At 39.1% G+C, this 26,658-nt stretch overlaps 4 protein-coding genes and 2 pseudogenes across 4 annotated transcripts; 3 read left to right on the top strand and 3 right to left on the bottom strand.

Annotated features, from left to right (window-relative positions):
• Window positions 1-948: 948 nt before the first annotated feature.
• On the bottom strand, window positions 949-2,558 carry LOC145991794 (cuticle protein 19-like). The gene is made up of 3 exons (XM_083127847.1): window positions 2,523-2,558; window positions 1,510-1,563; window positions 949-1,291 (listed from the first exon to the last, which is right to left on the bottom strand). Exons 1-3 carry the CDS (start codon window positions 2,535-2,537, stop codon window positions 1,016-1,018), a joined length of 345 nt encoding a protein of 114 aa, XP_082983973.1. The 5' UTR covers window positions 2,538-2,558; the 3' UTR covers window positions 949-1,015.
• Window positions 2,559-3,043: 485 nt separating this feature from the next.
• Window positions 3,044-4,023, top strand: LOC145991788 (uncharacterized). Its single transcript, XM_083127841.1, has 3 exons — window positions 3,044-3,120; window positions 3,563-3,611; window positions 3,708-4,023. Exons 1-3 carry the CDS (start codon window positions 3,103-3,105, stop codon window positions 3,956-3,958), a joined length of 318 nt encoding a protein of 105 aa, XP_082983967.1. The 5' UTR covers window positions 3,044-3,102; the 3' UTR covers window positions 3,959-4,023.
• A 2,400-nt stretch (window positions 4,024-6,423) lies between these two features.
• LOC145988845 (cuticle protein 19 pseudogene) lies at window positions 6,424-7,966 on the bottom strand (annotated as a pseudogene).
• Window positions 7,967-8,492: 526 nt separating this feature from the next.
• Window positions 8,493-9,385, top strand: LOC145991780 (uncharacterized). Its single transcript, XM_083127833.1, has 3 exons — window positions 8,493-8,528; window positions 8,972-9,020; window positions 9,117-9,385. Exons 1-3 carry the CDS (start codon window positions 8,511-8,513, stop codon window positions 9,365-9,367), a joined length of 318 nt encoding a protein of 105 aa, XP_082983959.1. The 5' UTR covers window positions 8,493-8,510; the 3' UTR covers window positions 9,368-9,385.
• Window positions 9,386-11,832: 2,447 nt separating this feature from the next.
• Window positions 11,833-13,374, bottom strand: LOC145988839 (cuticle protein 19 pseudogene; annotated as a pseudogene).
• A 485-nt stretch (window positions 13,375-13,859) lies between these two features.
• On the top strand, window positions 13,860-14,840 carry LOC145991773 (uncharacterized). The gene is made up of 3 exons (XM_083127826.1): window positions 13,860-13,936; window positions 14,380-14,428; window positions 14,525-14,840. The coding sequence occupies exons 1-3, from the start codon at window positions 13,919-13,921 to the stop codon at window positions 14,773-14,775; spliced, it is 318 nt and encodes a 105-aa protein (XP_082983952.1). The 5' UTR covers window positions 13,860-13,918; the 3' UTR covers window positions 14,776-14,840.
• Window positions 14,841-26,658: the final 11,818 nt, after the last annotated feature.

Below are 26,658 nucleotides of genomic sequence, written 5' to 3'. Positions count from 1 at the left end.
TATATGATTTGAAGACATCAATTGACACTTTTTGTGCAAAATTTCATAATGGGATAGCTATGGGTTCCTACGGAAATTATTTTTTTGTATTGTAATGTGTGCGAAATTGGCTAAATTTGTTGACTTCCTTGTTATAACCATAACTATATGCTGAGTGGTTGATGTTGAAGTTTTCATATTAGTCTATTTTATAATAGGCTTTTTGGAGTATAAATAACATGAAAATACCTAAAACGTATCACTTTTGATATCAGGTATGCAAATGTACGAGGGGAAGTCATTAAATAACAGGAATTTTATTTTAAATTTCATGGAGACTTATGCACAACAAAAGTTTGTGTTTCGGCACTCAAAAAGGTTCCTTAGCAACACGCGATAAAGGTGTGTTGACAAATGTATGCGCCTGCACAGTAGCTCGTACAGCATGGCCGCACCATTGTTGACTTGCACCGAAGAAGAGCTACAAAGTGTTATTCGTTCCTTGTGAATTACACGAATCCAAAACCAAATTAGGATATTAACAAATTACCCAAGGAAACCATTTCCATCGTAATCAGAACCATAGCATCCGCGTCTACCATCACCATATCCATAACCCCGTATCCGTGAGGACCATATCCAAAGGTGAATATTTGGTCCAAGCCTGTTCACAACCGCGTTGAAACCGTTCACCCTATCAGCGCCGTAGATTCACAATTTGAATAATTACAAATTTGTAGAAGAATATTTCTATCATTTCTGCAAATACATTATTGTTTGAGAAATGTCTTTTTCCACTGAGAACGTCTACAACATATCGATTTTTGCAAGATTCAATGAAATGATGTGTAATCGTCAAGTATTAGCAAATGTTCACTTTTATTTATTTCGTGAAATGTTCAAATTTATCTCTTGTTACCCTTACGCGGATGAAATCATTTTTAAAAATAATACGATATCTAATTTATCTCATAGTGATTTATTTGAAATCTTACATATTTACATGAATACAAAACCAAATTAGGAGCTTAATAAATTATCCAAGGAAACCGTAACCACCGTATCCCGAACCATAGCTTCCGTAGCCGTGGAGCCCATATCCAGAGTGAAGATTTGGTCCAAGCCTCTTCACAACCGCGTTGAAACCGTTCACACCATCAGCTCCGTAGGTTACTACTCTGACACTGCCATCGGGTTCCACAAGGCTGTACTGACCTTTAACAACATCGCCATCTCGGACTTCAGTCTGTTGTTTGTTGTCACCCGTGTGGTGGTCGCTCACGGCGTATCCGAACTGGTACTTAGGGTAGGCCTGAAAGTACGATGCATTTCCATCATTATTCATTTATAATATCGCTTATACTTAGTTGTTTGCATTGTACTAACTGTGCGCATCGTATATCAAAGAAAGTACAGTTCAACATGCGTAATGGTACACAACAATAGGTTTTATCTCTGTATTTCAACACAGAAACTTGTATATTGCAACTAGCGATCTGAATTTCAAAAGTCATATTCTAAATTACTCACATAATAATCAATAGGACCAATAGCAAGAGCGGATGTTGCAAGGGCGAATAATACCTGAAACGACAAAAATAGTATAAAATTAATTATATTACGTCAGTTGGTACACACACTTTCACAGCAGAGGTTGGGCTAAATTGGGTATTTATTCCTAAAACTGGGAAAATATACAAGAAGCATGTATGAAATTTTGGAACAAAATGGAATTTCAGAATAAGTTAAATGGGCCTCGTAGATGGCGTACAAGTAACCTCGTCGCCTTGCAATAATGGGGTACCGAGGTCGATAGCCGGTAGAGGCAGTCTCTGAACTGTAGGAAAATTACCGATTACACTAACTGAGCGTAAAGTAGACTTAAAGCAAGAAACAAACTAAAAATATCAAACTCACACTAGTGCAAGTGAATTAATGGATTCATTGAACGCAACAGGGAAGAGGAATTAAAGAGCAGCTATAGACATTGCAGAAAACTACATAGGATTGGGATCCATTTCTAAATATATCTCATGGAACATCGTAAGTCGTGTAGTACTGTTTGGTTTGAGAATTGATTGTTCGTTGCTTAGTTTTGTAATCACTTTGGGTAATCATGTGGAGTACACAACGACACATGAGCATTATATAGAATCGCAACGCACTAGCAAATGATCACCTTCTTAAATATTTAGTGAAACGTTCCAATTCATGTCTTGTTTACACTCACGCGAACAAAATCTATTTTTCGAATCATGTAATGAATAGCGTTTTAACTTATTCATCGCATATTGAATTATTTGAATTCGTAGATATAATGAAATTGGGAAAGGATTCCACATTTACGCACAACGTAAATGTTAAAGGAGAATACAATGCGAATTTAATTGATAACTTAAACTCGACGAAAACAACCAATCACTTATGTAGGTAGATTCATCACATGTCATCTCATCAGAAGTATCATCGCAATCCTCCAACAAAATGATGATATTTTAAAAGATATGCGCTGGAGAAAAACTACGAAATGAAATAAAACTTACAACGAGAAGCTTCATTTCTGCTGCTGTTCTACAGGAGTAGCTGTGAAATGTAGCAAGTAATCTCCATCACCTTCTCTTATACCCAACGCTCAACGGAAAAGAAATTTATGTGCAACCGGAAAACGGAAAGTTCTTAAATTCTCTTTACATAACTCTAGCTCTTAATTACGTGCATCTATCCGTTGAAATATCTTGATCAAATCATGGAGAACAATGTCATGAAATTGACGCAAGGAAAATAATATTAATTTTTAGTATTGTCGCATATTGTTTGTGGCAGATCACTTGACCTAAGGAGTGTTAGATAAAATTAATTAAAGATGTAGTTCATAGATTGACTTAATAAGGGAGTAATTCGTTTGACGGAAGAGATTTATTTTCTCGAACAATATGTGTTTGTTCATTCCTTTGAAAATGAAGGTGAAGGTTGGTGATAAAGGAAAAGCTTTCTAGGGAAATCGTGATTCCCAATGGCGAACTTTGGCTTTCTCGTAGTAGCACGTCCTTTCGAAAATGGATATAAGAAGTCGGAGGTTCTGAAATGATCAAGAAGTTTCATTGAACACATCGAAGCAAGAACATGTCTTTCAATAAAGTAGTAAGTACCCACTAGATGTGATTGTTTGAAAAACAGTCTTGTGTTTAATAAGTGAGGAAAGTGTACTCCGTCTCGACATCTTCAACAAAACTAAGTAGGACGCCTATATTTTGCATCCGAGTGAAATCTTACAGCACCTGCATTTTCGGAGATTTGTTTCCTGATACTAGAACATTATTAAAACTATCACCATCGGCAGCCTAGCGTATCAGCCTTTATAATTCGCATTGAATTTGTATTTCCAAGGTGTTCATTTGAAACGCAACCATACATTTCTTTTATGTAGCGTATTTTTAAAAAAATATCAACCATAGATGCCGAAGAGCCAAATATTATGAATTGTTAGCTCTGTGTATGTTTAGTTGATGTGGAGAAAATATCTTATTTTCATGTACCATTTAATCATACAACAGATTATTTACGCAGTATATTCTACTTTCAGATCTGTCTTGCCGTGGTTTCTCTTGCCCTCCTGATCGGGACTGCGACTGGTAAGTATACATTTCGTTAGAGAAACGAATGGCAATAACATGAAATAGATACCAGTCCCACGTTATTAATTTGACACATGCGATTTATGATTTCAGCTGTCGGTGTCACTGGAGTAAGCAGCCAAAACAACAACCTCATTGCCATTAAGAGTATTCCAGTTATTTCCGGTGGTTACGGACTAGGACATGGTGGATACGGACTTGGTTTCGGTGGTTACGGATTAGGAGGCCATGGGTTGTATGGCGGATACGGACTTGGTGGTGCTGGCCTGCTTGGAGGATATGGACTTGGTGGTCTCGGTGTCTTTGGTGGTTACGGACAAGGTGGCCTTGCTTACGCTGGGTAATTTATTAAGTGTGATCCTGTAACTTCATAAATATTTGTTTTGAAGTTGTTAAAAATAAAATGGCAATCAACAATATAATTTCATGACTTTAATTATGTGGTGTTGTTACATATTCCTATGATGCAAAGGTTATCGTGGGATCCTAATTCTTCCCGTTCAGTATCATCTACAAACTGGTCCCATACTGAACAAGTTATGAACATGCAACAAAAGTTATCAAATTGGATCGTAGAAGGTTTTTCGAATACAACTCGGGTTTCTCGTTGAGGAACGAGCAATTCCTGTATTGTACGTAAATCCGGAATGTCAGGTTGCTAACCCTTAATATCATCACTATCATCACTTTCATATGCATCTTACTAAGTAGTATTTTCTCTGGGCGTCATTAAACAAAGCTTTATTAATTTGTTAGTGGATTCATGATGCAGTACTCATCTTGCGTAGTGGACCAGATATAACATTGCATTTAGATCCATTCCCGATTGTCTTTGAGTGTCTCCCCAAGGGCGCAACGGTAGCGTCGTCGCCTTGCAATCAAGAGGTCCCGGATTCAATACCCGATGGAGGCACATACTTGTTCGGATCCTCCTTTAAACTGTAGCTCGAGTCCCAGTTATCCTTACTGTGCATAAAGCGGACATGATATTTAAAAATGGCTGAGAAAAAAATTCAGTTCATCACGCGACGCTGTGATACAATCAAGAATAATTACGCAAAAACAATATATGTTCGCTGTTTTGGGCCCCGTACACATCACAATACAATGACACTGAAAAACAAACAGCAAATTTCAGAAAGTATTGCAGCAAATTTCGATGGAAGACACATTTAGAAAATGAAGCCAACGTCACGTTAAGAGGAGGCTGGCTATCTATTGATCCAAATATGTTATACACAGAAACATTCTATATTTATACTGTGAGTAGCGAATGGAAATAGACCTAATACTTACAATATCACACGATTTGGTTGGTTGATTTAATGTTTTGAATCCACTTTATGCACCGTAAGGCTAACCGGGAATGGACCTACAGTTTAAAGTGGAGTCCGAACCACTATGACCCTTCACCGGGTATCGAACCCGGGACCCCATATCACACGATTTAACTTCCCATAGCTTTTAATGGTAATGATATTAAATGTGGTGAGGAATCAGAATTGCAATGTTTCCCAGCATTAATATACTCTACTATGTCATACAACAGTTCGTTTCTAAGACTCACGACCGGATGTGGTAACAATTTTCCTGTAAATGTTCCTCTCCTAGTTATTTTCGGGAATGAGGAAGATTACAACTATAGTGGATTGGAAAATTTAACCAGTAGAAAGACGGGAAGAATAATGCTTGGGCCGAACATTCACCTTAGAACCGGATAATATCCTTGAACGGCATACTGTGCTTCGAACCCTTTTACATTGTGGGTGGATAAGGTTTCTATACACAATTATTTAGATTTATTATGCAAAGCTCTAGAAAAGTAACCTTCGTTTCATCCAGTGTTGATGAGGCAAATTTCAGTAAGTGCATGGAAGAAAAATCAATTCAGTTTCAAAGATAACTTCCTCCTATCCTAATTCCTTGTTTCAACAAAGCAAAGAAGTTCTCAATTTGCAAGGAAGGGTATTTTGAGTGTGCATTCGTATTTTCATTTTCTGTCACTTGCGGCAATGTCTTTTCTACTCTTACGGCGGGCACTCTACATGCTGGCATGGAAAGTGGGGAGCGGGGAATACGCAGCAGACCAACCAGATAACAGCGGTTGCGCCGAGAGTTACGACGTCGAGGGGAGCCTCGTTCTACAGGCTGTTGCGTTTCTTATCGCGCTGGATTGGTCGTTTCTCCGCTCCCCACTTCCCTTGCCAGCATATGGAACGCCCGCCGTAAGACTGGAAAGAGCTATAATTGCGACACGATGAGGGTGAGTGACGATTAGAAAAACATATGACCGAAAGTAGATCGCCACTCGAACGAGATACCTTCCGTGGCACTTAACGCCATTCTCGTCTGAAACCCAGCTTCATGATATATATTATACAAATATATTCCCCAACACGTCGTGTCTTTATATGTATGTGTATTTTGTTAGGTTTTCATTATCGTGAATAAATGTCAGGATTCGGTTCATCATATTTAGTGTCCTTCACGATCTGATTAATTACAATTTGGAAAATAATAATTTTCGCATTTCTTCAAATATATCATTGTTTGAGAAATATCTTTTTCCACTGAGAGCGTCTACAACATATCGATTTTTGCAAGATTCAATGAAATGATGTGTAATCGTCAAGTATTAGCAAATGTTCACTTTTATTTATTTCGTGAAATGTTCAAATTTATCTCTTGTTACCCTTACGCGGATGAAATCATTTTTAAAAATAATACGATATCTAATTTATCTCATAGTGATTTATTTGAAATCTTACATATTTACATGAATACAAAACCAAATTAGGAGCTTAATAAATTATCCAAGGAAACCGTAACCACCGTATCCCGAACCATAGCTTCCGTAGCCGTGGAGCCCATATCCAGAGTGAAGATTTGGTCCAAGTCTCTTCACAACCGCGTTGAAACCGTTCACACCATCAGCTCCGTAGGTTACTACTCTGACACTGCCATCGGGTTCCACAAGGCTGTACTGACCTTTAACAACATCGCCATCTCGGACTTCAGTCTGTTGTTTGTTGTCACCCGTGTGGTGGTCGCTCACGGCGTATCCGAACTGGTACTTAGGGTAGGCCTGAAAGTACGATGCATTTCCATCATTATTCATTTATAGTATCGCTTATACTTAGTTGTTTGCATTGTACTAACTGTGCGCATCGTATATCAAAGAAAGTACAGTTCAACATGCGTAATGGTACACAACAATAGGTTTTATCTCTGTATTTCAACACAGAAACTTGTATATTGCAACTAGCGATCTGAATTTCAAAAGTCATATTCTAAATTACTCACATAATAATCAATAGGACCAATAGCAAGAGCGGATGTTGCAAGGGCGAATAATACCTGAAACGACAAAAATAGTATAAAATTAATTATATTACGTTAGTTGGTACACACACTTTCACAGCAGAGGTTGGGCTAAATTGGGTATTTATTCCTAAAACTGGGAAAATATACAAGAAGCCTGTATGAAATTTTGGAACAAAATGGAATTTCAGAATAAGTTAAATGGGCCTCGTAGATGGCGTACAAGTAACCTCGTCGCCTTACAATAATGGGGTACCGAGGTCGATAGCCGGTAGAGGCAGTCTCTGAACTGTAGGAAAATTACCGATTACACTAACTGAGCGTAAAGTAGACTTAAAGCAAGAAACAAACTAAAAATATCAAACTCACACTAGTGCAAGTGAATTAATGGATTCATTGAACGCAACAGGGAAGAGGAATTAAAGAGCAGCTATAGACATTGCACAAAACTACATAGGATTGGGATCCATTTCTAAATATATCTCATGGAACATCGTAAGTCGTGTAGTACTGTTTGGTTTGAGAATTGATTGTTCGTTGCTTAGTTTTGTAATCACTTTGGGTAATCATGTTTAGTACACAACGACACATGAGCATTATATAGAATCGCAACGCACTAGCAAATGATCACCTTCTTAAATATTTAGTGAAACGTTCCAATTCATGTCTTGTTTACACTCACGCGAACAGAATCTATTTTTCGAATCATGTAATGAATAGCGTTTTAACTTATTCATCGCATATTGAATTATTTGAATTCGTAGATATAATGAAATTGGGAAAGGATTCCACATTTACGCACAACGTAAATGTTAAAGGAGAATACAATGCGAATTTAATTGATAACTTAAACTCGACGAAAACAACCAATCACTTATGTAGGTAGATTCATCACATGTCATCTCATCAGAAGTATCATCGCAATCCTCCAACAAAATGATGATATTTTAAAAGATATGCGCTGGAGAAAAACTACGAAATGAAATAAAACTTACAACGAGAAGCTTCATTTCTGCTGCTGTTCTACAGGAGTAGCTGTGAAATGTAGCAAGTAATCTCCATCACCTTCTCTTATACCCAACGCTCAACGGAAAAGAAATTTATGTGCAACCGGAAAACGGAAAGTTCTTAAATTCTCTTTACATAACTCTAGCTCTTAATTACGTGCATCTATCCGTTGAAATATCTTGATCAAATCATGGAGAACAATGTCATGAAATTGACGCAAGGAAAATAATATTAATTTTTAGTATTGTCGCATATTGTTTGTGGCAGATCACTTGACCTAAGGAGTGTTAGATAAAATTAATTAAAGATGTAGTTCATAGATTGACTTAATAAGGGAGTAATTCGTTTGACGGAAGAGATTTATTTTCTCGAACAATATGTGTTTGTTCATTCCTTTGAAAATGAAGGTGAAGGTTGGTGATAAAGGAAAAGCTTTCTAGGGAAATCGTGATTCCCAATGGCGAACTTTGGCTTTCTCGTAGTAGCACGTCCTTTCGAAAATGGATATAAGAAGTCGGAGGTTGTGAAATGATCAAGAAGTTTCATTGAACACATCGAAGCAAGAACATGTCTTTCAATAAAGTAGTAAGTACCCACTAGATGTGATTGTTTGAAAAACAGTCTTGTGTTTAATAAGTGAGGAAAGTGTACTCCGTCTCGACATCTTCAACAAAACTAAGTAGGACGCCTATTTTTTGCATCCGAGTGAAATCTTACAGCACCTGCATCTTCGGAGATTTGTTTCCTGATACTAGAACATTATTAAAACTATCACCATCGGCAGCCTAGCGAATCAGCCTTTATAATTCGCATTGAATTTGTATTTTCAAGGTGTTCATTTGCAACGCAACCATACATTTCTTTTATGTAGCGTATTTTTAAAAAAAATATCAACCATAGGTGCCGAAGAGCCAAGTATTATGAATTGTTAGCTCTGTGTGTGTTTAGTTGATGTGGAGAAAATATCTTATTTTCATGTACCATTTAATCATACAACAGATTATTTACGCAGTATATTCTACTTTCAGATCTGTCTTGCCGTGGTTTCTCTTGCCCTCCTGATCGGGACTGCGACTGGTAAGTATACATTTCGTTAGAGAAACGAATGGCAATAACATGAAATAGATACCAGTCCCACGTTATTAATTTGACACATGCGATTTATGATTTCAGCTGTCGGTGTCACTGGAGTAAGCAGCCAAAACAACAACCTCATTGCCATTAAGAGTATTCCAGTTATTTCCGGTGGTTACGGACTAGGACATGGTGGATACGGACTTGGTTTCGGTGGTTACGGATTAGGAGGCCATGGGTTGTATGGCGGATACGGACTTGGTGGTGCTGGCCTGCTTGGAGGATATGGACTTGGTGGTCTCGGTGTCTTTGGTGGTTACGGACAAGGTGGCCTTGCTTACGCTGGGTAATTTATTAAGTGTGATCCTGTAACTTCATAAATATTTGTTTTGAAATTGTTAAAAATAAAATGGCAATCAACAATATAATTTCATGACTTTATTTATGTGGTGTTGTTACATATTCCTATGATGCAAAGGTTGTCGTGGGATCCTAATTCTTCCCGTTCAGTATCATCTACAAACTGGTCCCATACTGAACAAGTTATGAACATGCAACAAAAGTTATCAAATTGGATCGTAGAAGGTTTTTCGAATACAACTCGGGTTTCTCGTTGAGGAACGAGCAATTCCTGTATTGTACGTAAATCCGGAATGTCAGGTTGCTAACCCTTAATATCATCACTATCATCACTTTCATATGCATCTTACTATGTAGTATTTTCTCTGGGCGTCATTAAACAAAGCTTCATTAATTTGTTAGTGGATTCATGATGCAGTACTCATCTTGCGTAGTGGACCAGATATAACATTGCATTTAGATCCATTCCCGATTGTCTTTGAGTGTCTCCCCAAGGGCGCAAAGGTAGCGTCGTCGCCTTGCAATCAAGAGGTCCCGGATTCAATACCCGATGGAGGCACATAGTTGTTCGGATCCTCCTTTAAACTGTAGCTCGAGTCCCAGTTATCCTTACTGTGCATAAAGCGGACATAACATTTAAAAATGGCTAAGAAAAAAATTCAGTTCATCACGCGACGCTGTGATACAATCAAGAATAATTACGCAAAGACAATATATGTTCGCTGATTTGGGCCCCGTACACATCACAATACAATGACACTGAAAAACAAACAGCAAATTTCAGAAAGTATTGCAGCAAATTTCGATGGAAGACAAATTTAGAAAATGAAGCCAACGTCACGTTAAGAGGAGGCTGGCTATCTATTGATCCAAATATGTTATACACAGAAACATTCTATATTTATACTGTGAGTAGCGAATGGAAATAGACCTAATACTTACAATATCACACGATTTGGTTGGTTGATTTAATGTTTTGAATCAACTTTATGCACTGTAAGGCTAACCGGGAATGGACCTACAGTTTAAAGTGGAGTCCGAACCACTATGACCCTTCACCGGGTATCGAACCCGGGACCCCATATCACACGATTTAACTTCCCATAGCTTTTAATGGTAATGATATTAAATGTGGTGAGGAATCAGAATTGCAATGTTTCCCAGCATTAATATACTCTACTATGTCATACAACAGTTCGTTTCTAAGACTCACGACCGGATGTGGTAACAATTTTCCTGTAAATGTTCCTCTCCTAGTTATTTTCGGGAATGAGGAAGATTACAACTATAGTGGATTGGAAAATTTAACCAGTAGAAAGACGGGAAGAATAATGCTTGGGCCGAACATTCACCTTAGAACCGGATAATATCCTTGAACGGCATACTGTGCTTCGAACCCTTTTACATTGTGGGTGGATAAGGTTTCTATACACAATTATTTAGATTTATTATGCAAAGCTCTAGAAAAGTAACCTTCGTTTCATCCAGTGTTGATGAGGCAAATTTCAGTAAGTGCATGGAAGAAAAATCAATTCAGTTTCAAAGATAACTTCCTCCTATCCTAATTCCTTGTTTCAACAAAGCAAAGAAGTTCTCAATTTGCAAGGAAGGGTATTTTGAGTGTGCATTCGTATTTTCATTTTCTGTCACTTGCGGCAATGTCTTTTCTACTCTTACGGCGGGCACTCTACATGCTGGCATGGAAAGTGGGGAGCGGGGAATACGCAGCAGACCAACCAGATAACAGCGGTTGCGCCGAGAGTTACGACGTCGAGGGGAGCCTCGTTCTACAGGCTGTTGCGTTTCTTATCGCGCTGGATTGGTCGTTTCTCCGCTCCCCACTTCCCTTGCCAGCATATGGAACGCCCGCCGTAAGACTGGAAAGAGCTATAATTGCGACACGATGAGGGTGAGTGACGATTAGAAAAATATATGACCGAAAGTAGATCGCCACTCGAACGAGATACCTTCCGTGGCACTTAACGCCATTCTCGTCTGAAACCCAGCTTCATGATATATATTATACAAATATATTCCCCAACACGTCGTGTCTTTATATGTATGTGTATTTTGTTAGGTTTTCATTATCGTGAATAAATGTCAGGATTCGGTTCATCATATTTAGTGTCCTTCACGATCTGATTAATTACAATTTGGAAAATAATAATTTTCGCATTTCTTCAAATATATCATTGTTTGAGAAATATCTTTTTCCACTGAGAGCGTCTACAACATATCGATTTTTGCAAGATTCAATGAAATGATGTGTAATCGTCAAGTATTAGCAAATGTTCACTTTTATTTATTTCGTGAAATGTTCAAATTTATCTCTTGTTACCCTTACGCGGATGAAATCATTTTTAAAAATAATACGATATCTAATTTATCTCATAGTGATTTATTTGAAATCTTACATATTTACATGAATACAAAACCAAATTAGGAGCTTAATAAATTATCCAAGGAAACCGTAACCACCGTATCCCGAACCATAGCTTCCGTAGCCGTGGAGCCCATATCCAGAGTGAAGATTTGGTCCAAGTCTCTTCACAACCGCGTTGAAACCGTTCACACCATCAGCTCCGTAGGTTACTACTCTGACACTGCCATCGGGTTCCACAAGGCTGTACTGACCTTTAACAACATCGCCATCTCGGACTTCAGTCTGTTGTTTGTTGTCACCCGTGTGGTGGTCGCTCACGGCGTATCCGAACTGGTACTTAGGGTAGGCCTGAAAGTACGATGCATTTCCATCATTATTCATTTATAGTATCGCTTATACTTAGTTGTTTGCATTGTACTAACTGTGCGCATCGTATATCAAAGAAAGTACAGTTCAACATGTGTAATGGTACACAACAATAGGTTTTATCTCTGTATTTCAACACAGAAACTGTATATTGCAACTAGCTATCTGAATTTCAAAAGTCATATTCTAAATTACTCACATAATAATCAATAGGACCAATAGCAAGAGCGGATGTTGCAAGGGCGAATAATACCTGAAACGACAAAAATAGTATAAAATTAATTATATTACGTTAGTTGGTACACACACTTTCACAGCAGAGGTTGGGCTAAATTGGGTATTTATTCCTAAAACTGGGAAAATATACAAGAAGCATGTATGAAATTTTGGAACAAAATGGAATTTCAGAATAAGTTAAATGGGCCTCGTAGATGGCGTACAAGTAACCTCTTCGCCTTACAATAATGGGGTACCGAGGTCGATAGCCGGTAGAGGCAGTCTCTGAACTGTAGGAAAATTACCGATTACACTAACTGAGCGTAAAGTAGACTTAAAGCAAGAAACAAACTAAAAATATCAAACTCACACTAGTGCAAGTGAATTAATGGATTCATTGAACGCAACAGGGAAGAGGAATTAAAGAGCAGCTATAGACATTGCACAAAACTACATAGGATTGGGATCCATTTCTAAATATATCTCATGGAACATCGTAAGTCGTGTAGTACTGTTTGGTTTGAGAATTGATTGTTCGTTGCTTAGTTTTGTAATCACTTTGGGTAATCATGTGGAGTACACAACGACACATGAGCATTATATAGAATCGCAACGCACTAGCAAATGATCACCTTCTTAAATATTTAGTGAAACGTTCCAATTCATGTCTTGTTTACACTCACGCGAACAAAATCTATTTTTCGAATCATGTAATGAATAGCGTTTTAACTTATTCATCGCATATTGAATTATTTGAATTCGTAGATATAATGAAATTGGGAAAGGATTCCACATTTACGCACAACGTAAATGTTAAAGGAGAATACAATGCGAATTTAATTGATAACTTAAACTCGACGAAAACAACCAATCACTTATGTAGGTAGATTCATCACATGTCATCTCATCAGAAGTATCATCGCAATCCTCCAACAAAATGATGATATTTTAAAAGATATGCGCTGGAGAAAAACTACGAAATGAAATAAAACTTACAACGAGAAGCTTCATTTCTGCTGCTGTTCTACAGGAGTAGCTGTGAAATGTAGCAAGTAATCTCCATCACCTTCTCTTATACCCAACGCTCAACGGAAAAGAAATTTATGTGCAACCGGAAAACGGAAAGTTCTTAAATTCTCTTTACATAACTCTAGCTCTTAATTACGTGCATCTATCCGTTGAAATATCTTGATCAAATCATGGAGAACAATGTCATGAAATTGACGCAAGGAAAATAATATTAATTTTTAGTATTGTCGCATATTGTTTGTGGCAGATCACTTGACCTAAGGAGTGTTAGATAAAATTAATTAAAGATGTAGTTCATAGATTGACTTAATAAGGGAGTAATTCGTTTGACGGAAGAGATTTATTTTCTCGAACAATATGTGTTTGTTCATTCCTTTGAAAATGAAGGTGAAGGTTGGTGATAAAGGAAAAGCTTTCTAGGGAAATCGTGATTCCCAATGGCGAACTTTGGCTTTCTCGTAGTAGCACGTCCTTTCGAAAATGGATATAAGAAGTCGGAGGTTCTGAAATGATCAAGAAGTTTCATTGAACACATCGAAGCAAGAACATGTCTTTCAATAAAGTAGTAAGTACCCACTAGATGTGATTGTTTGAAAAACAGTCTTGTGTTTAATACGTGAGGAAAGTGTACTCCGTCTCGACATCTTCAACAAAACTAAGTAGGACGCCTATTTTTTGCATCCGAGTGAAATCTTACAGCACCTGCATTTTCGGAGATTTGTTTCCTGATACTAGAACATTATTAAAACTATCACCATCGGCAGCCTAGCGAATCAGCCTTTATAATTCGCATTGAATTTGTATTTTCAAGGTTTTCATTTGCAACGCAACCATACATTTCTTTTATGTAGCGTATTTTTAAAAAAAATATCAACCATAGGTGCCGAAGAGCCAAGTATTATGAATTGTTAGCTCTGTGTGTGTTTAGTTGATGTGGAGAAAATATCTTATTTTCATGTACCATTTAATCATACAACAGATTATTTACGCAGTATATTCTACTTTCAGATCTGTCTTGCCGTGGTTTCTCTTGCCCTCCTGATCGGGACTGCGACTGGTAAGTATACATTTCGTTAGAGAAACGAATGGCAATAACATGAAATAGATACCAGTCCCACGTTATTAATTTGACACATGCGATTTATGATTTCAGCTGTCGGTGTCACTGGAGTAAGCAGCCAAAACAACAACCTCATTGCCATTAAGAGTATTCCAGTTATTTCCGGTGGTTACGGACTAGGACATGGTGGATACGGACTTGGTTTCGGTGGTTACGGATTAGGAGGCCATGGGTTGTATGGCGGATACGGACTTGGTGGTGCTGGCCTGCTTGGAGGATATGGACTTGGTGGTCTCGGTGTCTTTGGTGGTTACGGACAAGGTGGCCTTGCTTACGCTGGGTAATTTATTAAGTGTGATCCTGTAACTTCATAAATATTTGTTTTGAAGTTGTTAAAAATAAAATGGCAATCAACAATATAATTTCATGACTTTAATTATGTGGTGTTGTTACATATTCCTATGATGCAAAGGTTGTCGTGGGATCCTAATTCTTCCCGTTCAGTATCATCTACAAACTGGTCCCATACTGAACAAGTTATGAACATGCAACAAAAGTTATCAAATTGGATCGTAGAAGGTTTTTCGAATACAACTCGGGTTTCTCGTTGAGGAACGAGCAATTCCTGTATTGTACGTAAATCCGGAATGTCAGGTTGCTAACCCTTAATATCATCACTATCATCACTTTCATATGCATCTTACTATGTAGTATTTTCTCTGGGCGTCATTAAACAAAGCTTCATTAATTTGTTAGTGGATTCATGATGCAGTACTCATCTTGCGTAGTGGACCAGATATAACATTGCATTTAGATCCATTCCCGATTGTCTTTGAGTGTCTCCCCAAGGGCGCAAAGGTAGCGTCGTCGCCTTGCAATCAAGAGGTCCCGGATTCAATACCCGATGGAGGCAAGTAGTGCAGGTTGGGGAGTTCTGCAACCGAAAATGAGGCTCGGTGAGGCTCGCCTTAATGGATTTCTCTCGTAAGGCATGAGCCTCATTTTCTGGCAGTGTTGCCAGCTCCTCACTCGAAAAAATCACCAAGGTTTTTTTTTGGGTCTAACCTAGCCTAAAGCAAGGAGCTGGCAACCTTGCTTGAGGCTCGCCTTAATGGTTTGCTCTTGTAAGGCATAAGCTCTATTTTCTCGCAGTGTTGCCAATATTTTACTCGAAAAAATCACCAAGGTTTTTTTTGGGTCTAACCTAGCCTAAAGCAAGGAGCTGGCAACCTTGCTTGAGGCTTGCCTTACAGTGCATAAAGCAAGAAGCTGGCAACCTTGCTTGAGGCTTGTTTTACAGTGCATAAAGCAAAGTTGGCAACCTACTGGTACTTTTGCCATAGCTTTTTACAAAAAAGAGAGAGGAGAGAGAGGGAAGAGTTAAACAACCGACAGTGTTGCTAACATCTTACTCGAAAAAAATCACAAAGGGTTTTTTTCTTGGTCTAACCTAACCTAAAGCAAGGAGCTGGCAACTTTGCTTGAGGCTTGCCTTACAGTACATAAAGCAAGGTTGGTAACCTACTGGTATTTTTGCCATGGTTTTTTACAAAAAAGAGAGAGGAGAGAGAGAGGGGGAAGGGTTAAACAACCGACAGCCTACCTACAGCTTTTTTTTTCTTGGTCTAACCTAACCTAAAGCAAGGAGCTGGCAATCTTGCTTGAGGCTTGCCTTACAGTGCATAAAGCAAGGTTGCCAACCTACTGGTATTTTTGCCATAGTTTTTTACAAAAAAGAGAGAGAGAGAGGGAAGGGTTAAACAACCGACAGCCTACCTACAGCTTTTTTTCTTGGTCTAACCTAACCTAAAGCAAGGAGCTGGCAACTTTGCTTGAGGCTTACCTTACAGTGCATAAAGCAATTTTTGCCAACCTACACACACTGGGCAAGAAGAGCCGGCACTGCCGTAAAAAAGAGAGATGGGTGGATGGCAACACAGTATGTGTGTGTGTGTGTGTGTATAATATGTAGCATTATTAACTGGAGAGTGTTGGTAAACCACCTGCAACTAAAAAAAATAGAGATGCCAACGTTACTGTAAGATGAAGAGAGAGAGAGACCTATAGCTGGCAACAGTGGTGAGCGAATGCACCTTATCGTAATTTTCCAACTCCGGCAATGTTTGTATATCGTGATTTTTGTAAACCTCTCTCGGGGGAACGATATACCACACATGCGCACGCGCGTGCTTTTTATTATTTCCGTATTGTGACGCAAACAAACAAATAATAATTGTTATTTTTTAGGATATCTGGCCCCTATAACCTCGCCAGGGTGCGTGGTGCCCAACCAAAAAAGTAAAGGTTTTCCCGTACGGCTTTTGAACGTAAAATTGATTGACGTGGGGGCGAATTTCTTCAGGGGTGTTCTGTTTGGTGTTTATTTTGAGCAGTTTGCCCGGCGGCAAAGTTTTATTGTTTTTTAAATTTTTTGATTTTTTTTACGCAAGGCCATAATCTTACGTATGCACGTGATATTAAACGTGTCCTATGAGAAATATACGTGAAGATCAGCTTCCGTGCAGCCGGTGTGGGATTCGTGACGCCGCGATAAACATCAACTTCCGTGCCGGGTGGGAAACACAAACATCGCTTGTTCTGCAACGCTTTGCTGAAATAGTAATGCGAGAGATGCAAGTTGAGTTTGTGTCCTCGAACCTGGTCTGCGCGTAACACGCTCTGGCAGCATGTTGAGACGATTGTTTGCACGAGTCTGTTTTTCAGAAACACACGTCTCTCACAAGCATCGAATCCTGGATGTTGTACTGCAACAGATCGTCTATCTTGTTTTTTTCGTAGAGCGTCTGCACGGTTTTGTCCTCGGGTATTATCTTCTCTCCCAGGTTGAAGTAGACCCAAATAGAGAGTTCACAAACCGAAAGTGGGGCTTGGTGGGGCATGCCTTAATGGTTTGTTTTTGTAAGGCATAAGCCCTATTTTCTTGCAGTGTTGCCAATATTTTACTCGAAAAAATCACCAAGGTTTTTTTCTTGGTCTAACCTAGCCTAAAGCAAGGAGCTGGCAACTTTGCTTGAGGCTTGCCTTACAGTGCATAAAGCAAGGTTGCCAACGTACTGGTATTTTTGCCATAGCTTTTTACAAAAAAAAGAGGAGAAAGAGAAAAAGGGAAGAGTTAAACAACTGACAGCCTACCTACAGCTTTTTTTTCTTGGTCTAACCTAACCTAAAGCAGGGAGCTGGCAACTTTGCTTGAGGCTTGCCTTACAGTGCATAAAGCAATTTTTGCCAACCTACACACACTAAACAAGGAGAGCCGGCAACAAACATGCACTGCCGTAAAAGAGAGAGATGGGTGGATGGCAACACAGTATGTGTGTGCGTGTGTGTGTATAATATGTAGCATTATTAACTGGAGAGTGTTGGCAAACCACCTGCAACTAAAAAAAATAGAGATGCCAACGTTACTGTAAGATGAAGAGAGAGAGAGACCTATAGCTGGCAACAGTGGTGAGCGAATGCACCTTATCGTAATTTTCCAAGTCCCCGGGGGACCAAATGTTTATATATTGTAACTTTTGTAAACCTCTCTCGGGGGAATGATGTGCCACACGCGTGAGCGTGTTTTTTATTATTTCTGTATTGTGACGCAAACAAACAAATAATAATTGTTGTTTTTTTAGGATATCTGGCTTTTATAACCTCGCCAGGAGTGCGTGGTGCCCAACCAAAAAAAAGTAAAGGTTCTAACGGCCGCGGTTAGATAACTACATACCTCTGTAGAGTTTCATGTGTTTTTTTTTTTTTTAAAAAAATCCTATGGGATACCTCTGTTTATCAAAAATTCGAGATATATTTGCAATTTAATGCTGTGGACTTGGAAAATTTTCGATTGACGAAAAACATTGGTTCTATGACGACCAATGTTTATTTTGGTATGGGAGGACAGAGGACACCGAGATTCGACCGACACACTAAACCCGACCTCTCTACGCGTACTCTACGTCACCAAAAAAAATATCTCCTCTTGTCGATAAGTCGTCACGTTGTAATCAAAGGGCCCTGGGTTCGATACCTACTGGATTCCGATTCTATTTTAAACTGTACGCCCAGTCCCCCGATTAACCTATCTGTGCATAGAGTAAACTTAAAAAGTCGGTCAATTATTGTCGCGATTAAGGATTAAAAAAAAAAGAGGGGTGGGTGAAGTTAGATTCAAAGAGAATGCCACGTGATCACTTTGATTCAATAGCTCCGTCTAGTTTGCTGCACTTTTTGACTGCACTCACGCGTCTAGTTGGTTACACGGTGCAACCTACCTTGTTGATTTTGGGTGTCATGTAGTGTATTTGGTGTCTGCACCACGTCTTGGAGAGGTGTAATATGTGGTGTGGTGTATGACCACGTGGTGAGTGGTTAACTAATCAAATGAACGTTTAAAGTAGCAGACAGGTATTTGTTGAATCTTCTGAACTTGAACACCACTATTCGTCTACTTGGTTGAACGTTATTTTCTTTCACCAGCCTGACACCGGGATACACCTACACTGCATCTAATGTCAAAGAAGTGCAGCGTACTAGACGAGGATATTAAATTGCTCTGTTGTAAATGAGATGCATGATGTTCTCTCGTAAGTTGTTAATATGAATTGATGTTACTGTGAAAAAACTGAAGGCAGAATAATGCCAACGCTATCTGGACTCGCTTAGTTAATTCAAGATAGTCGCGACAAACGTAAACGGGCTGTGCAGGACTTGGAAAATTTTTTCGATTGATGAAAATTTGGTTTTATGATGATGACCTATACTAAATTTTTGGTATGGGAGGACAGAGGATACCGAGACTCGACCAACACACTAAACCCCAGACCTCTCTATGGCTACATGTTCGGAAGTTACGAGTGATTAAAAGTTTTGGGAGGGTGTGTGCAAACATCCCTTACCCTTGAACTCAGGACCACCAAACTTTGGCATACATACGCTACATCCCCAAAATCGACAAGGGGTGGTGTTTGGGGGGGGGGATTTTTCGATTTATTTTCGCGCAATATCTCACCGTTTTCGAGTTATTTGCAATTTTTAATGCTGGACTTGGAAAATTTTCAACAGAGGGGGGGTTCAACTATGATAACCTATGTTTATTTTGTTAGGAGCCAATGCTAGCGCATGTCTCTACGATGATCCTATCGAAAAGAAATTGACAATTGGCCCACCCTTGACCTCCAAATTTCGTACACGTACTCTACATCACCAAAATCGACAAGGGGGTCGACCCTATCTTCTGCACAACTCTGACGTGTACGTCCTGTTTCGCGAAGAGTCGACAACCTTCCACAGCTGTTTGTATTATATTACATCAGATATTATATTGCATGAGTGAGTTGGCTGTGTGTATAAAGACTAGTTTCAGACATGGACGCGAATATAATGCCATGATAATTAGCTGCTGTCCAAAGTTATAGCATAACTTAAAATATTTATATATAAAAAAGGATATTTATTGTACTGTGCTTTCTAGCGAAGGTATTATTGTAAACGATATTGTTTGTAAATGTGGAAAGTTAGAAGCTCAGTCCCCGGCCTATCAATGATAAAAAATTTCATCACGGACAACAACCAAAAAAAAAAGGGTGTGCACGTTACAAAAGCATTGTCATATGGACTGACGATTATTATTTTTTTTTAAAAAAAAAAACAGACCTAGTTACGATGGGTTATAACCTGTGCTGTCTTGCAATTGTTTTTGCTTATTTCAATGTCAGCGAGCGTGATATGAAACATGCATGCGAAGAAGGGAGGGAGATCATAACAAAATAATTCACACTTCGATTTCATTACTTTTGCTAGTCATGTTTCACCTCCTATCTAGAAGGATACTGGACGCTACTTTATTTGAAGATGGCTAGAAGCGAGGGAAGGAGAGAAATGTTATTTTTTACCTTTTTGCCTGTGTGTGACGAAAATAGTTTTACATGCATACGGCTGTATCGTGATCTGCTTGAATCATTATTACGTCTGTGAGTTTTCAGTATTGCTGAATATATTTACATATCAACCAACGGTTATGAATTGCGTAGAAATTGGCTTTTGTTAACGGTCCAGTGGCGAAGTTGGAAACAGAGAGCGGTCACATCAGACAGGTGCTCCTGGTATCTAAAGAAATGCCCCCTCTTACAGAAAAAAAAATGGAGTGTTAGAAAGGAAAGATGTTATACCCGAATGAACGGGGAGTCTCGAGCATCTTCCAATCCTCATCTTCGCGTTCAGCTAACGAGGAAAAAAAAGAAACTTTACATATGGGGGACTCAACAGCTGCTGTATGGTATTGTCCATGGATGTTAAAACTTTTGTTTTTTTTTCTGAATAGACGGACATATCAGTGTTGCAATCTCCAGATGAGACCGGAGCTTATTATTATTATTATTATTATTATTATTATTATTATTTTGGACAAGGGGATCAGATCAAGGTATGGACTAAAACTTTTTTTTACATCAAAATAAAACAGAGGATTTTTTACTCCACTGCTTACTTATTATTGTAAAGAATGAGGTGCCGCGTCTTATTGTATAGTCTTCCAACAGCACACCTCGGGGCGTAAATTTCTGCTTCTTCATGTATGCAAAATGCACTTAACTTCTGTTGTGAAGCGAATGGAGAGTTTGTTTTGCTGCTGTGATTAAATACTAAACCAAAATCTTATTACATAACTTTGAAGTATATTTGTTAATACGATCTATATTATATCATCGCTATAGGTGGTCCATATTATGCGCAGGAGAATTTTTAAAAAATGTCTTGTTTCTCGAACCTGTGACCTGCAGATTTGCTTTTGCTGGCAACAGAAACAGAAAATGGCACTATGTTATTCTATACTGATACAGGTGTACTGTAATCATAACAATTTTCTAGTAACAAAACAACAACTATGTCGGAAAGAAGGGGTCTTATTAACTACTTCACATCTGTACCCGCACAACTCATCGACTACAAAGCAACAATGTTAGGAAGTGTGTGCATGGTCCCAAAAATACAAATTTAAAATCACTAATGAGACATGAACTCTCTTCACTGGTGTGTATTTGAATATGTGAAAATGAGGTACTTTGAATAACCACAAAAAAGCTTGCAACGGTATAGAGAAGGGTCACAACTTCAAACTTTAGACGATTTTTTGTTAATCTGCAAAGGGCCAGGGCGTACGGTAAATTGATTTTATTGAAAAGTATGCAGAAGCAGTGTTGGAAGCAGTTTGAAGACTGAAACGGCTATGGAAGGACACTTATTATAATGTTAATATTTCAGTATAATGTTTTCAGAATTGCTTTTCGATAATGTTTGGTACTTAATTTAATCAATTGTTAGACAAAACACACATTCGAATTCAAGGACGGAAAATATGAACAGCGAATGAATGCTTTAGAGTAGATGTGATATTTAAAGGAGGTGATCATTTTTTTACTTTCTCAATTCAAAACAAAAATTCATGAATATTATTATCATTGAATGGTTGGTTAGGTGCTCGGTTTACCTTGTCCCTCCGAACGAAAGATGGAATGTATACAAGCCTGTGCCTCCTAAGTTTATCGCGGCTATGAGGATGAATCGCGAAATGAAACGAACTGGAAACTTTCAATATATATATATTTTTTATAACATGGACGCGACGAGAAAACGAAAAAGAAGAACATAAGAAGATTAATCGATGCGGACAAGATAAACGATGATCTAATCAATAACATTACAGCATTAAGTGCCATGCATTCTTTCCTCGTTCGTAATAAAATTTAACAAATTATAAAAAGGATAGCAATCCAACTTGTCATTTGACCTCCTTAGTGAAGCATGTCAGAGTCAGAGTTGTGCAGAAGATAGGGTCGACCCCCTTGTCGATTTTGGTGATGTAGAGTACGTGTACGAAATTTGGAGGTCAAGGGTGGGCCAATTGTCAATTTCTTTTCGATAGGATCATCGTAGAGACATGCGCTAGCATTGGCTCCTAACAAAATAAACATAGGTTATCATAGTTGAACCCCCCCTCTGTTGAAAATTTTCCAAGTCCAGCATTAAAAATTGCAAATAACTCGAAAACGGTGAGATATTGCGCGAAAATAAATCGAAAAATCCCCCCCCCCCCCAAACACCACCCCTTGTCGATTTTGGGGATGTAGCGTATGTATGCCAAAGTTTGGTGGTCCTGAGTTCAAGGGTAAGGGATGTTTGCACACACCCTCCCAAAACTTTTAATCACTCGTAACTTCCGAACATGTAGCCATAGAGAGGTCTGGGGTTTAGTGTGTTGGTCGAGTCTCGGTATCCTCTGTCCTCCCATACCAAAAATTTAGTATAGGTCATCATCATAAAACCAAATTTTCATCAATCGAAAAAATTTTCCAAGTCCTGCACAGCCCGTTTACGTTTGTCGCGACTATCTTGAATTAACTAAGCGAGTCCAGATAGCGTTGGCATTATTCTGCCTTCAGTTTTTTCACAGTAACATCAATTCATATTAACAACTTACGAGAGAACATCATGCATCTCATTTACAACAGAGCAATTTAATATCCTCGTCTAGTACGCTGCACTTCTTTGACATTAGATGCAGTGTAGGTGTATCCCGGTGTCAGGCTGGTGAAAGAAAATAACGTTCAACCAAGTAGACGAATAGTGGTGTTCAAGTTCAGAAGATTCAACAAATACCTGTCTGCTACTTTAAACGTTCATTTGATTAGTTAACCACTCACCACGTGGTCATACACCACACCACATATTACACCTCTCCAAGACGTGGTGCAGACACCAAATACACTACATGACACCCAAAATCAACAAGGTAGGTTGCACCGTGTAACCAACTAGACGCGTGAGTGCAGTCAAAAAGTGCAGCAAACTAGACGGAGCTATTGAATCAAAGTGATCACGTGGCATTCTCTTTGAATCTAACTTCACCCACCCCTCTTTTTTTTTTTAATCCTTAATCGCGACAATAATTGACCGACTTTTTAAGTTTACTCTATGCACAGATAGGTTAATCGGGGGACTGGGCGTACAGTTTAAAATAGAATCGGAATCCAGTAGGTATCGAACCCAGGGCCCTTTGATTACAACGTGACGACTTATCGACAAGAAGAGATATTTTTTTTGGTGACGTAGAGTACGCGTAGAGAGGTCGGGTTTAGTGTGTCGGTCGAATCTCGGTGTCCTCTGTCCTCCCATACCAAAATAAACATAGGTCGTCATAGAACCAATATTTTTCGTCAATCGAAAATTTTCCAAGTCCACAGCATTAAATTGCAAATATATCTCGAATTTTTGATAAACAGAAGTATCCCATAGGATTTTTTAAAAAAAAACAAAAACACATGAAACTCTACAGAGGTATGTAGTTATCTAACCGCGGCCGTTAGAACCTTTACTTTTTTTTTGGTTGGGCACCACGCACTCCTGGCGAGGTTATAAAAGCCAGATATCCTAAAAAAACAACAATTATTATTTGTTTGTTTGCGTCACAATACAGAAATAATAAAAAACACGCGCACGCGTGTGGCACATCATTCCCCCGAGAGAGGTTTACAAAAGTTACAATATATAAACATTTGGTCCCCCGGGGACTTGGAAAATTACGATAATGTGCATTCGCTCACCACTGTTGCCAGCTATAGGTTTCTCTCTCTCTTCATCTTACAGTAACGTTGGCATCTCTATTTTTTTTAGTTGCAGGTGGTTTGCCAACACTCTCCAGTTAATAATGCTACATATTATACACACACACGCACACACATACTGTGTTGCCATCCACCCATCTCTCTCTTTTACGGCAGTGCATGTTTGTTGCCGGCTCTCCTTGTTTAGTGTGTGTAGGTTGGCAAAAATTGCTTTATGCACTGTAAGGCAAGCCTCAAGCAAAGTTGCCAGCTCCCTGCTTTAGGTTAGGTTAGACCAAGAAAAAAAAGCTGTAGGTAGGCTGTCAGTTGTTTAACTCTTCCCTTTTTCTCTTTCTCCTCTTTTTTTTGTAAAAAGCTATGGCAAAAATACCAGTACGTTGGCAACCTTGCTTTATGCACTGTAAGGCAAGCCTCAAGCAAAGTTGCCAGCTCCTTGCTTTAGGCTAGGTTAGACCAAGAAAAAAACCTTGGTGATTTTTTCGAGTAAAATATTGGCAACACTGCAAGAAAATAGGGCTTATGCCTTACAAAAACAAACCATTAAGGCATGCCCCACCAAGCCCCACTTTCGGTTTGTGAACTCTCTATTTGGGTCTACTTCAACCTGGGAGAGAAGATAATACCCGAGGACAAAACCGTGCAGACGCTCTACGAAAAAAACAAGATAGACGATCTGTTGCAGTACAACATCCAGGATTCGATGCTTGTGAGAGACGTGTGTTTCTGAAAAACAGACTCGTGCAAACAATCGTCTCAACATGCTGCCAGAGCGTGTTACGCGCAGACCAGGTTCGAGGACACAAACTCAACTTGCATCTCTCGCATTACTATTTCAGCAAAGCGTTGCAGAACAAGCGATGTTTGTGTTTCCCACCCGGCACGGAAGTTGATGTTTATCGCGGCGTCACGAATCCCACACCGGCTGCACGGAAGCTGATCTTCACGTGTATTTCTCATAGGACACGTTTAATATCACGTGCATACGTAAGATTATGGCCTTGCGTAAAAAAAATCAAAAAATTTAAAAAACAATAAAACTTTGCCGCCGGGCAAACTGCTCAAAATAAACACCAAACAGAACACCCCTGAAGAAATTCGCCCCCACGTCAATCAATTTTACGTTCAAAAGCCGTACGGGAAAACCTTTACTTTTTTGGTTGGGCACCACGCACCCTGGCGAGGTTATAGGGGCCAGATATCCTAAAAAATAACAATTATTATTTGTTTGTTTGCGTCACAATACGGAAATAATAAAAAGCACGCGCGTGCGCATGTGTGGTATATCGTTCCCCCGAGAGAGGTTTACAAAAATCACGATATACAAACATTGCCGGAGTTGGAAAATTACGATAAGGTGCATTCGCTCACCACTGTTGCCAGCTATAGGTCTCTCTCTCTCTTCATCTTACAGTAACGTTGGCATCTCTATTTTTTTTAGTTGCAGGTGGTTTACCAACACTCTCCAGTTAATAATGCTACATATTATACACACACACACACACACATACTGTGTTGCCATCCACCCATCTCTCTTTTTTACGGCAGTGCCGGCTCTTCTTGCCCAGTGTGTGTAGGTTGGCAAAAATTGCTTTATGCACTGTAAGGTAAGCCTCAAGCAAAGTTGCCAGCTCCTTGCTTTAGGTTAGGTTAGACCAAGAAAAAAAAGCTGTAGGTAGGCTGTCGGTTGTTTAACCCTTCCCTCTCTCTCTCTCTTTTTTGTAAAAAACTATGGCAAAAATACCAGTAGGTTGGCAACCTTGCTTTATGCACTGTAAGGCAAGCCTCAAGCAAGATTGCCAGCTCCTTGCTTTAGGTTAGGTTAGACCAAAAAAAAAAAGCTGTAGGTAGGCTGTCGGTTGTTTAACCCTTCCCCCTCTCTCTCTTCTCTCTCTTTTTTGTAAAAAACCATGGCAAAAATACCAGTAGGTTACCAACCTTGCTTTACGTACTGTAAGGCAAGCCTCAAGCAAAGTTGCCAGCTCCTTGCTTTAGGTTAGGTTAGACCAAGAAAAAAACCCTTGGTGATTTTTTTCGAGTAAGATGTTAGCAACACTGTCGGTTGTTTAACTCTTCCCTCTCTCTCCTCTCTCTTTTTTGTAAAAAGCTATGGCAAAAGTACCAGTAGGTTGCCAACTTTGCTTTATGCACTGTAAAACAAGCCTCAAGCAAGGTTGCCAGCTTCTTGCTTTATGCACTGTAAGGCAAGCCTCAAGCAAGGTTGCCAGCTCCTTGCTTTAGGCTAGGTTAGACCCAAAAAAAACCTTGGTGATTTTTTCGAGTAAAATATTGGCAACACTGCGAGAAAATAGAGCTTATGCCTTACAAGAGCAAACCATTAAGGCGAGCCTCAAGCAAGGTTGCCAGCTCCTTGCTTTAGGCTAGGTTAGACCCAAAAAAAAACCTTGGTGATTTTTTCGAGTGAGGAGCTGGCAACACTGCCAGAAAATAAGGCTCAAGCCTTACGAGAGAAATCCATTAAGACGAGCCTCACCGAGCCTCATTTTCGGTTGCAGAACTCCCCAACCTGCACTACTACTAGTTGTTCGGATCCTCCTTTAAACTGTAGCTCGAGTCCCAGTTATCCTTACTGTGCATAAAGCGGAC

The sequence above is a fragment of the Lepisma saccharinum genome, chromosome 1 (genome assembly GCF_977018435.1).
Source record: "Lepisma saccharinum chromosome 1, izLepSacc3.1, whole genome shotgun sequence".
NCBI classification, from domain to species: Eukaryota; Metazoa; Arthropoda; class Insecta; order Zygentoma; family Lepismatidae; genus Lepisma; species Lepisma saccharinum.
The sequence above is the reverse complement of the archived record's forward strand: the minus strand, read 5'-3'. Positions and strand labels throughout refer to the sequence as shown.

Bases quoted from the DNA above. Each gene is read 5' to 3' on its own strand.
- LOC145991794 (XM_083127847.1), bottom strand. The intron at 1,292-1,509 runs GTGAGTAATTTA...TCGTACTTTCAG, and splicing joins TTGGTCCTATTGATTATTAT to GCCTACCCTAAGTACCAGTT.
- LOC145991788 (XM_083127841.1), top strand. The intron at 3,612-3,707 runs GTAAGTATACAT...TTATGATTTCAG, and splicing joins CCTGATCGGGACTGCGACTG to CTGTCGGTGTCACTGGAGTA.
- LOC145991780 (XM_083127833.1), top strand. The intron at 9,021-9,116 runs GTAAGTATACAT...TTATGATTTCAG, and splicing joins CCTGATCGGGACTGCGACTG to CTGTCGGTGTCACTGGAGTA.
- LOC145991773 (XM_083127826.1), top strand. The intron at 14,429-14,524 runs GTAAGTATACAT...TTATGATTTCAG, and splicing joins CCTGATCGGGACTGCGACTG to CTGTCGGTGTCACTGGAGTA.